The sequence below is a fragment of the Alexandromys fortis genome, unplaced genomic scaffold (genome assembly GCF_014885135.2).
Source record: "Alexandromys fortis isolate MF-2015 unplaced genomic scaffold, M_Fortis_MF-2015_v1.1 scaffold_84, whole genome shotgun sequence".
NCBI classification, from domain to species: Eukaryota; Metazoa; Chordata; class Mammalia; order Rodentia; family Cricetidae; genus Alexandromys; species Alexandromys fortis.
This window is the reverse complement of record NW_026068017.1, coordinates 4,978,830-4,989,988: the sequence shown is the minus strand read 5'-3', so window position 1 is coordinate 4,989,988 and position 11,159 is coordinate 4,978,830. Positions and strand designations below refer to the sequence as shown.

The 11,159-nt window shown below is 52.3% G+C and overlaps 2 protein-coding genes across 4 annotated transcripts; one reads left to right on the top strand and one right to left on the bottom strand.

Annotated features, from left to right (window-relative positions):
• Positions 1-1,421: 1,421 nt before the first annotated feature.
• Slc25a35 (solute carrier family 25 member 35) lies at positions 1,422-5,910 on the top strand. 2 transcript variants are annotated; one of them, XM_050162618.1, is made up of 6 exons: positions 1,425-1,777; positions 2,202-2,648; positions 4,128-4,193; positions 4,607-4,759; positions 5,059-5,193; positions 5,340-5,910. In XM_050162618.1, exons 2-6 carry the CDS (start codon positions 2,274-2,276, stop codon positions 5,511-5,513), a joined length of 903 nt encoding a protein of 300 aa, XP_050018575.1. In that variant the 5' UTR covers positions 1,425-1,777; positions 2,202-2,273; the 3' UTR covers positions 5,514-5,910. The 2 variants fall into 2 exon arrangements, with proteins under 2 accessions (XP_050018576.1, XP_050018575.1); XM_050162619.1 differs by lacking the exon at positions 4,607-4,759 and having other exon boundaries at positions 1,422-2,648.
• Rangrf (RAN guanine nucleotide release factor) lies at positions 5,883-7,892 on the bottom strand. 2 transcript variants are annotated; one of them, XM_050162620.1, is made up of 5 exons: positions 7,065-7,677; positions 6,859-6,975; positions 6,523-6,679; positions 6,350-6,435; positions 5,883-6,137 (listed from the first exon to the last, which is right to left on the bottom strand). In XM_050162620.1, the coding sequence occupies exons 1-5, from the start codon at positions 7,139-7,141 to the stop codon at positions 6,017-6,019; spliced, it is 558 nt and encodes a 185-aa protein (XP_050018577.1). In that variant the 5' UTR covers positions 7,142-7,677; the 3' UTR covers positions 5,883-6,016. The 2 variants fall into 2 exon arrangements, with proteins under 2 accessions (XP_050018577.1, XP_050018578.1); XM_050162621.1 differs by lacking the exon at positions 6,350-6,435 and having other exon boundaries at positions 5,999-6,137; positions 7,065-7,892.
• Between the last annotated feature and the right edge of the window lie 3,267 nt (positions 7,893-11,159).

Sequence of the window (11,159 nt, the reverse complement as noted above, 5' to 3'; positions counted from 1 at the left end):
CTCTGGAGGCAGAGGCAGGTGGATCTCTGTGAGTTAGAGGCCAGCCTGGTCTACAGAGCAAGGTCCAGGAGAGGCTCCAAAGCTACACAGAGAAACCCTGTGTCAAAAAAAGAAAGAAAGAAAGAAAGAAAGAAAGAAAGAAAGAAAGAAAGAAAGAAAAGAAACAAAAAAATTAAAATGTCCAGAAAACTTATAAAGGTTAAGATTACTCTTGGAAGAATAACACGTCCATCTCTAGGGCATCTGGTATTAAAAGACAGAAAGTGTAACCTTGGCACCCTGGGGACTCGACGCAAGACAGTCAGGGTTCTGCCTGCAGGCCTTCTGGTTCAGAGGATTTCCACGCGGCTCCCAGGTCTGCTGCTGCTGCTATAGAACCATACTTAGAAGAACCACAAGCTTCAAACTCAGGATGTGAGACCAGGTGCGGTGTCACTCAGTAAGGCAGCAGGCCTGAACTCTCCAGCACTCCACCCACTGAGGCAAGAGTATTTTGAGTTTGAGGCCCCTGTAAGCGACAAACAGCAAGGTTGTCTGACAAACAACAAATTATAGGACTCAGATCTGGCCCCCAAGGATCCTAGCAACTTCCAGACAGGTGCAGCAAGAAAATTAACAACCGCTAAATGAAAACAATAGGTGCCATGTTTGAGAAACAAAGCAGGACCGGGCTGAATGCAGAGAATTTAGAAAAGCCAGAAGATGCTCAAGGGTATCCTGTCGTGGACACCACCAAAGAGGGCAGGGACCTCCAGGAAGTGGGAAGAATTCTGTCAACTCCCGACTTTCCAGTAAATTTAACTGAACACAGCCCAATCTTTCCCTTGCAGCAAGTCCCACAGATACCGCTCCCGTTTTCCGAGGGGTTTCTGAGAAGATAGTGACTTGCCGACCGTCAGTCAGAGAGTAAGAAGATGCGAATCCGAAGTCAGCGGTAAGTAGAGTAGCTGTTACTCAGGCGAGCCCTCCGCTTCTTCCTGCCACCCAGATGACAACCCTACACCCCTGCCTTCTTGCTCCAAGCCTTCCCTCTCCCTCCGTTCTTTTCCAGTTTCTTTCCCGCGGGTTCTTTCATGATTAACCACACGCATGGAGACAAGTTTGCTCTGTGTAATCTAAGCCTTGCCGGGAAGGGAATGGAAATCCTTGTCTTGACCTGCCCGGCCTCCTCTAGGTCGTTGTGAGGATCAAGGGCTTAATAAGATCAAGCTTCGTTCCGGGCTCTCCCGCAGCCCCAGCAGCTGGCCACACCCTAGTACTAGACACTACAGACATTTTATTTGGCCTTAAGGGATGGGTGCTGTCCAGCAGGTGTGTCCCGTCTCCCCGGCGGGCGGGAACTCTGTTTCCGGGCTGTCCTGGCACCCGAACCGCGCTGGGCGTGGCTGCGGTCAGACAACCCCAAACCGAGATGACCTGGGGTAGAGGACGAGCGCGGCGAGCCCGCCGTCCGCAGGAGGAGCTGCCCAGCCCTCGGCTCTCAGCCTCTGCGTCCGCTCAGGGACCCACGGCCCGCGCCAACTCCGGGACAGAGAAACCTCCGCGCCTCGGGTACCCGGCGGAGACCGGTCGCAGGCCTTGCAGTCGGGCCCACGAGAGTTAACCAACCTGCTCCAGCGGAGGCCGAGGGCCGGGCCGCTGAGCACCTCCCATTGGCCGCCGAGCCGGCTCTGCGCTCATTGGCGGAGGCGCTCGGCTGCGGCTCTTGTAGAGTCCCCATTGGCGCTGCGTTCCACCGAGCGGAGAGTGGCGGCCCGGCCTCCGCAAGCTACCCCGGGTAAAGGTGCTCCGGCTCCGTAGCTACCTTGCCACGCTCAGTCTTAGCTGGAATCTTAACTTCCTTCGCAGCCCTCCTCTTGCTTGTCGCCAAGGCACCTCCGGGTCTTCCCTCTGATCCTTTTCTTCTTGTTGCTTTTCTTTATCCTGCCTCTCCAGCTACCATTTCCCAACTCCGCGTTTTCCTTAAATATTGCCTGGTCCCCCTAGCCTGTCATCCCAGGCATCCCCACCTGCCACCGTCTAACTTTTGCTCCTCCTTGACCTCAGATCCCTTGGTCAATAGGGCCTTTTCGCCAGACTCTCCATCACTCCTCTTTCCCCCTTATTTGCCACCCTCTGACTCCCAAATTCCCACTAATCCTACTTCACTTCTTGACATTTGACTCTAACACTTTAGCTCTTTAAATTTCTACCTGTTGCAGTCTGGACTGCAAAAAGCCAGGTGTTGGCCTTGATATCCCTCCCTGCTTCCTGAGGCCGGTGCTACCCCTGCCATGGAATTCTTGATGAGTGGTCTGGCAGCCTGCGGGGCCTGTGTGTTCACCAATCCCCTGGAAGTTGTGAAGACCAGAATGCAATTGCAGGGAGAACTGAAGGCTCCGGGAACCTACCAGCGCCACTACCGGAACGTCTTTCATGCCTTCTTCACCATTGGCAAGGTGGACGGCCTGGCTGCCTTGCAGAAGGGCCTGGCCCCTGCGCTCCTGTACCAGTTTCTGATGAATGGCATCCGACTGGGCACCTACGGGCTGGCAGAGGCTAGGGGATACTTGTGCACTGATGAAGGCGTCCACAGTCCTATCCGCAGCGCTGCAGCTGGGGCCCTAGCTGGGGTCATGGGAGCCTATCTGGGAAGCCCAATCTACATGGTAAGAGAGAGTCTTGTCTGGGGCCTTCATGAAAGACCTTTGGTATAGGGTGGGAGCCTGCCCTTCATAAGGGCATTGGTGACAGGGTTCTATCTCCCTGTAAGCAGGAAAAGCCACAGGAAAGTGCTGACAAGCTTCAAGACCTTCGATCTGCCTTATACACACCCACCCAACTGACTGCAATGTGCTGAGATTACAGATTTTTGCTTTGGGGGAGTTCTTTGAGTGGGGGTGTCTTTTGTTTGTTGAGGCAGGGTTTCGCTCTGTAGTAGTGTCAAAACTTCCGTAGCGTAGCCTGGCTTCAAACCCACACTCCAACCTAGGCTTCCCAGTGCTTCAGTTAACAGGTGTGCTCCACATCTGCCTACAGCTGGGCTTTGGAATCAGAGTGGGGAACTCGGGTCCTGGCTTGGAAAACCACTCACTGTTTCCACATCTATAAAACAGGAATAATTATAGGCTTTTGTGTGGTTGTCAGGAGGATTAAAGGAGACAAATGAGAAGCATTAGTATAGGTTCTGGCAGATGGTAAGCATTTGACAATATTTCTTTTCTATTTATTTGTTTTTGTTGTTTGTTTGTTTGAGGACACAGGGTCTGGCTACATGGCCTAGGTGGGTCTGAAATTCACTGTGAACCCAAGCTGGCCTCTCGATCCTTCTTGCCTCTGCCACCAGAGAGTTTTGAATACAAACATGTACCACCATGCCCAGTGATCGAGTAGCTTTTGTTGTCTGGTTATTGCCTAACCCAGAGGCTGACTTTGTGTCGGCAAGACAAGGAATTGAGTGACAAGCCTCAGTGAGTGCAGGATCAGGTTCTGGGCATCACAGGATTACAGTCTCACAGTTTACTCCTTTGAGTTATCAAATGGAGGTGAAGGGCTGGGAGCCTGCGACCCAGAGACGGTAGGTGCCCGGCTCAAGGTCACACAGCTGTTTATTGTTGGGACTAGGCCAGGCTTAGTGTAACCGAAGAGAATGAGATGATCTATAGGACAGCCAACTTGGTCTCGCTCCTAGTGTATGAGATTTGAAGACAAAGGCATCTTCAGAGTCATCTGAACTCATAAGGCTTTGGGCAGTCTGACAGGGAGGCTGGCGGAGGTGGCAGCTGGAAGTCTGACCTGGAACAGGAGCTGGCAGAAGAGGCTGGACACCCTCATCTTGCCTCACATGAAATCTTAGGAAACACTGCTGTTCTCCAAACTCCACTCCCCACCCCCAGCCCCAAGGGAAGTAGGATGTGGAGGGGGCGGGGTATCTTGCAGTGCTAGGAGGTCTGTCCCCTGGGACTGCAGCCAAGGGACACAGAGTCTCATGACCAATTTGTTAAGTGGGAACAAGAATAATTATCAGATTAAAAGAATATATTGGTTGCTTAATACCCTAGAGGAAGTGCGAGGGGTTTGGGTGTTTTGGTCTCCATGGTGGGGAGATGACCATGGGGACACAGGCTATGATACTCTCTTGTCCCCAGGTGAAGACACACCTTCAGGCACAAGCAAAAGCTGAAATTGCTGTAGGGCACCAGTATAAGCATCAGGTGAGGGTCCCCCAAACCACTGGAGTACCCAACCACCTCCCCCATTTTCTCCTGGCTTTCTGCCTGTACCTAGAAGCCCCAGCCCTAGTCACTGCTCTGCCCACCCCCATCCAGTTCCACTCGTCAGGCCCTGGAGCCCATCCTGATCCTCGCGTATCCTTGTCCCTCCAACCTCCCACACCTGTTTTTCCTGCCCCATTCTCTTGACCTGCTAATGCCGTCAATTCCATGCCTCCAGCCTGAACTCCAGGTTGGCAAGTGTCAGTAGACACCTGAGGGCCCCTATTCTGGCTCTAAGCCTACACTGGACTGGTTGTCTGGGCAACAGGTGCATGAACCTTGTGTTATCAGGAGGCAGTCTCTGATGGTGGGGTGACTGAACCCCAACCCCATGGTCTTCCCCCCCCCCCCAGGGCATGTTTCAGGCACTAACCGAGATTGGCCAGAAACATGGTCTAGTGGGGTTGTGGCGTGGGGCCGTGGGCGGCCTGCCCAGAGTTGTCGTCGGCTCCTCTACCCAGCTGTGCACCTTCTCATCTACCAAGGACCTCTTGAGCCAGTGGGAGGTACTGCCAGGGAAGGGGTGGGACCATCCCTGGAATGGGGAACAAGGGTGGAAAAAGGGAGGTGAGCTCTGGATGGGATGGGAGCAGCAAGAGGCCTTAGGGTCATTGACTCCTTAGACAGGGTTGTGTCATCTAGAAGGGGTACCTAAGCCCTCTAGATAACTCCTCCTCCAGAGTTATCATACTGTGTCATCTCTGGTGGTATGGAAGCACCCAGAAATTGTGTCCCAGGGCAGGGCCAGTCCTACCCTAAGGTCGAATGACTGTGTGGTTGATAAAATTCTTTCTCTTTCTTATAGATCTTTCCTCCCCAGAGCTGGAAGGTGGCTCTGGCGGCTGCCATGGTGAGTGGCATCGCAATAGTCCTGGCCATGACACCCTTTGATGTGGCCAGCACAAGGCTCTACAACCAACCCACTGATGCCCACGGCAAGGTAAGGGAGTGCTGTGGGGAGTGCTTTCAGGCTGCCAGGGAAAGCTGGGGGTGGAAAGCAGTTCGAGTGCTGCCTGCAGAGGTGTCTGACCCTGGTAGGCTCTGACCTGCTCCTCCTCTGCTCTCCCTCCCTCTGACATGCTCCAGGGCCTCATGTACCGGGGGATCTTGGACGCTCTGCTGCAGACGGCTCGGACAGAGGGCTTTTTTGGCATGTACAAGGGTATAGGTGCCTCCTATTTTCGCCTTGGCCCCCATACTATCCTCTCCCTCTTCTTCTGGGATCAGCTGCGCTCCTTCTACAGCACATACACTAAATGAGGCACGCTCCTGCACTCCAAATCAACACTCTTTGGGCACCAGCCTCTACTACTTACTATCTCAGTGACTATTTACTGACCGATTGACTTCTCGTGAACCTAACGGGGACAGCCACACCCACTGCCTCTCAGTTCTCTTAGGTTTGAATCATTCTGAGCAGTAATTTCTGTCTTTCCCATGGATATTGCTTTAAATTGCCACACAGGTCCCCACACCCATCTCAGGGTTGAATCAGACACTCCAAAGTATATTTCTACTGCCATTTTTGGGTCCTTCCTGCTTCTGTACACAGCTTTAAAAGTCCCCCAAGACCAAAGGGAACTGGGGAGATCCAGGTGTACCCCCAGATTCAAAGCCACAGAAACTGTGTTGTTTATAAAGCAAGTTTATTTCCGCAGAGGAGGTGTCTTATGTTTATGTCCAGGGAGGAAGCAGAAAGAAACTCCCCCTCTCAGAGCTGGGTCCCGAGTCCTCAGCAGCAGTTATGTTGTGTTCCGCCATCTTTACTGGGGACCAAAGATGTTGGGGTCGTGAAGAGTCAAACTAGTCACCAGTTGTTCAAAGTTACCCAGGTTCCAAGGTGGACATGACAGATTTTCAGGGCCAAGAGACCTGCTGTTAGAGCTTAGGGAACGGGTAGAGAAAGAATCCAGCTTGAGGTTTGCAAGATTACACTCCCTAGTACCCAGAAGAATCCCTGACCCCCAAGCCCTTGGCTCATTTCTGCTTCCTTGAAGGAGTCCACCAGCCTATCTTCCCGTTTGACCCACCCAAGCCTAACTGTTGGGGGGGGGCGACACCCACTTGCGAGCTTCCCACCCTTTCCTAGTCCTTACGGGGGCTGATTGAAGGTGAGCAAGAGGTCAGTTTGGTACTGGGGCAGCCGAAGCAAGGCCTGATGTAGTGTGACATCCTTTGCTACCTAAAGGGATCAGAATCAGGATGCTTACAAGGATGGTACATGGAGCTACCCTCCCCCACTCCACATCCCCTTCGCCGTGGCCCTCACCTGCTGGTTTTCTTTAGCTACCTGCTGCTTGCCAGAAAGGAACCAGGCATCTTGACAGCTGCCCCTCAGGGATAAGTTCTCCAAACAGAGAGGCTGCACAGATAACACGTGCACGGCCCTAGCCCCCTGCACCCCGCCAACGTCCTCAAAATGGTACCTAGAGTGGGGGGGACAGGGGTAGGGAGGGGCATCATTGAATAACCCATCCCCGCCCTCGAGTCTCACTCTTCTGGCTAGTCAGCTATCGCCCTTGGAGTTTTCGTCCTGAATAACCGTCCAGCCACAGGCCCCGCCCACCTCCTTGGCTCCTGGCCTCCCATTGGCTAGCTTTCTCACCGCGCAGCCGCTTCGCCCCGCACGTGGGCCTGCAGCTCCAGAAGTTCCACGATCAGACTCTGGTCGGTCACGGGATGGCAGAAAACTTCTTGGTTGTCCGGGACCGGTCGGAGGTCGCTGGAGAGGGACAGAGACACTCTAGTTGTCTCTGGCTTCTTCCCGCAACCTACCCGACCGGCCTCCGGGGCGCGCCTGAGCTTTCTCACCTCACATCAATGGCCCCAGGCGGGAGGATGGCCGAGAAGGCGCCTCCGAACAGTGGACAGTTTCTGGTGGGCTCCATAGATCTGGGACTCGAGTCTGGACATTAGCGAGGTTTTAAAGAAACCTATATGGGCCTTTGAGGCATCTCTTCCTCTGGGGTTCTGGAGCAGCCACCGCCTCCACCCGGCCTACTAAGCTCTGGGACCTTTAAGGTCTAGCCACGCCCTGCGATTACGATGACCAATCAGCGCCCGCGCTCTGGGGGCGGAGCTATCCTCGAGGGCTGTGCTCTAAAGTTCAGCTCTTTGGAAGGAGCCAGGTCCCGCGTTGGGTCTGGTCCGCTGTCCGTTCTGTGTTTAGGATTTGTGAAGCCGGTATATGCCTGCGCCTGCTTCTTCCTTTGAAAGGAAGCACCTTCTAAGAACGTCACTTGAGACCGTCCTTAAGAACAGCTGTCCGGCCGGGCGGTGGTCGTGCACGCCTTTAATCCCAGCACTAGGGAGGCAGAGGCAGAGGGATCTCTCTGAGTTTGAGGCCAACCTGGTCTACAAGAGCTATTCCAGGACTGGCTCCAAAGCTACAGAGACACTGTATCGAAAAACAAACAAATAAATGAATGAGTGAATAAATAAATAAATGAAAATAAGAACAGCTGTTCGCCAGGCTGTGATGGTGCATGCCTTTAATCCCAGCACTAGGTGTTCGAGGCCAGCCTGGTCTATAAAGCGAGTTTCAGAGACAACCAAGGTTACACAGAGAAACCCTGCCTCGAGGGTGGCGGGGAAGCTAAGAACAGTTGTTCAATTAAAGGGCCTATGTAGGTGGGGTCTGATGAGTAAGAGGAGAACGGTTTGAGGGTGTTCTTGGGTTTCTTGACCCTGGATGGGTTGACAACCAGACTGCTCAATTCCCGGATCTATGCTGGGAATTAAGGGAAACCTCAGGTCCAGGTGTGGGGGGTCTGGGTTAGGGTTCAGACCTCAAACTTTGATACCTAACCTGAGGATTATGGTTCTAATCCCCTCAAATCTTCCTTGGGAGGCTGAGGGTAAGCTCTCCCCCAGTACACCTGGATCAAAGCACAGATTAAACTGTTGTTTTTCCTTTACAGATTTTTAGAGTGTTCTTTAAGTATTTGTTCAACTTTATCCTTCCTGTTAATTTCTCCATTCATCTCTGATCCCCAGCACCTGGCACAATGTTTAGACCGTAATAGGCCTAGGAGTATATGGTTACACTACTGAGTACATGTACTAGTGCCAGTGCCTGGGAGCCAGGAGGCCACCCGTGCCCTCAGTGGACTCTAAGAGCAGCTACTTCCCAGCTGAGAACTGAGTACTGGGTTTCTCATCCAAGCCACATGAACCCTTATAATTTACTGGAATGGAGCCGAACGTTACGTGTTTGTTGATGCCAGCCGTTACCTTTGTGGGCCTGGCGATGCAAAGGGACACCTTACCAAGGCGTAAAGGTACCAGTGGAGCTTGCTTTGAGTTTGATTTACAGAGCTCCTGAGGGCATCCTAGAGGTATTCCAGCCAGGACCTAAGTGTAAAAACTTGAAGGTGAGAAAGTGTACTCTAAAAAATAAAAATATATGGGGGGGGGGAGCACAAGTAGATGGGATCCTCTGCCATTAAGTTCTCCCTCCCTCCCTCCACCCCTCCTTCCCTCCCCTTCCTTTAACTGCAATTGTCCCACCATAGCCACCACACCCAGTTTGGACTCGGTAGGCATCTGGCTTTTCTCCCAGTTTTTCCTCATCTCTAAAGCACTGTTAGGATTGAAATGTGCCCAGGTATGGTGGCACATGTCTTTAATTCGAGCACTGGAGAGGCAAAAGCAATCAGATCTCTGTAGTTCAGGACCAGCCTCTTCTGCATAGTGAGTTCCAGCCAGCTAGGGTTATATAGTGAGACTCTTCCCCAAGAAATAAACAAACAAACAAATAAATAGAATTGAGATGTGGATATAGTTAGTCAGTCTGTTTTTGGGTGGGAACTATGACTAGGTTAACTTCCTAAGAGAAGAGGGGCTGCAGACCCCATGGGATAGAAGGAACCTGGCCATAGAGGGCTCCATGTAGACCTTTCTGCCCCTTCTCCCCACCCCTCCACCAGGAGCGACAACAGCTTTAATTGCTTTGTGCACAGCCAAGTAGATCAAAAATCCTTGGGTAGAGACCTGCAAGGACACAGATGTTATTAACAAGATCATAGCACTGCCTACCAGGAATGGAGACCTGTTCACAGGCCAGGGAAGGAGGAGAGAGCTGCTTCAGCTTTTCCCCCATGGAGTTCCTGGCAGGCCTCATGTTCAGCTGTGGGGCTACAGGTAGCTGGAGACCCTTGCCTTTCCCCAGTCTCTGAGCTGTAGGACAGGATGGTAGTGAGCAGAGTCGTACCAAGGTTCAGGGCCAGATCTCCCCTGTGGTGGAAGGCCCCTTGCCTTGGCAGTTCTCCAGATCTCTGCTGTTGGCTTGCCATCCCTCTCTTGGTATCTGCTCTCTGCTCTAGCCTTCTCAGTGCCGACACCCCAGTGCGTCCAAATTCCCTAAGAAATGAGCCAGTTTGTTTGAAAAATATCTGAGCCCAGTGGGACCCTCGGCCCACCCAGCTGCAGCGGGGGGGGGGGGGCGTGTCATAGACAAATCTCTGGCATACCGCTGCTCTCCTCATGGTGTGCCTGTCCAGCCCGCAGCATGCTGGTGGCAGCAAGCCCACAACTGGGACAGGGGATTCTGTGCTCAGGGATGGTCCCTTTCCTTTGAAGGACCCAAAAGACAGGCTGTGAGAGAGCTGGAAAGATGGACTAGCAGTTCCCAGCCCCCAAACGGTGGCTCACAACCATCTGCAACTCCAGTTCCAGGGGAACCAGTGCCCTCTTCTGACCTCCTCGGGAACCAGATACACGTGTAGTGCCCACAGGCGCAGGCTCATAAAATAAAAAATAAACCTAAAGGAAAAGAAAAGACTCCAACCCCCAGAGATACAGCATCCAGTGGCAAACATCCTTTTATGGACGAGTTAAGGCAACATATTTCTTGTGTGCAGGAATTTTAAGCCTTCCATCCTACCAAGGGTCCCTTTGATATTTTGGTGAAATTCATGAATACTTAACTAGAAAAATGTTTGTAAATTATAAAATAAAATGTTTAAGAACACAAGAGAAACTCATTTGCTTTGTTTTTCATTATGTAGTCTTGGCTGAACTGGAACTCGATATGTAGACCAGGCTAGCTCCAAACACAGAGAAGGGTCTACCCTTGAATGTACGTGCATTGCATGTGTGTGTGTGTGTGTGTGTGTTACTTGTGGAGTTCAGAAGAGGGTACTGGATCCCCTGGAACTGGAGTTAAGGATGGTTGTGAGCCACCATGTGGGTTCTGGATACCAAACCTGGGTCCTTCGTAAACACAACAAGTGCTGAGCCATCTTTCCAGTCCTGCAGCTATTTTCTTTTAAAGACTTATTTTTATTTGTATGTGGTGTGTGAGTGTATGTGTGTGTGTGTGTGTGTGCCAGGCTGGAAGAAGGTGTCAGATCCCCCCCCCGGGAGCTGGAGCTTTGTGAGCTACCAGAGATGGGTGGTAGGATACACACTCGGTGAGTCAGCTCTCCAGCGTCGTGGTGGTGGAGTTTTGCTTTTCACAGTTTTCTAAAGGTTACTTAATATGGATGAGTCTTGTATCTGCATGTATGTGTGTGCACCACCTGCATGCCGGCTACCCACGAAGGGTGTTAGAGCCCCTGAAACTGGAGTTACAGGCCACCATGTGGATGCTGCTGAACTGGGTCTTCTGCGAGACCAGCCAGTGCCATCGCTAAGCCATCCTGGCAGTCCCGAGTTTCCTTTGAGACGGGGGTGTCTTTGTCACTACAGTGTATGCCAATCTGGCCTTGAATTTGAGGTAGTCCTTCTGCCTCAGCCTCCCAAGGGCCAGAATTTCAGGTGTGCCACCATGCCTCACTAAAAACAAAAGCATATTACTATCATTTTAAAAGATTTAGCCGGGCACTGGTGGCGCACGCCTTTAATCCCAGCACTCGGGAGGCAGAGGCAGGCGGATCTCTGTGAGTTCGAGGCCAGCCTGGTCTA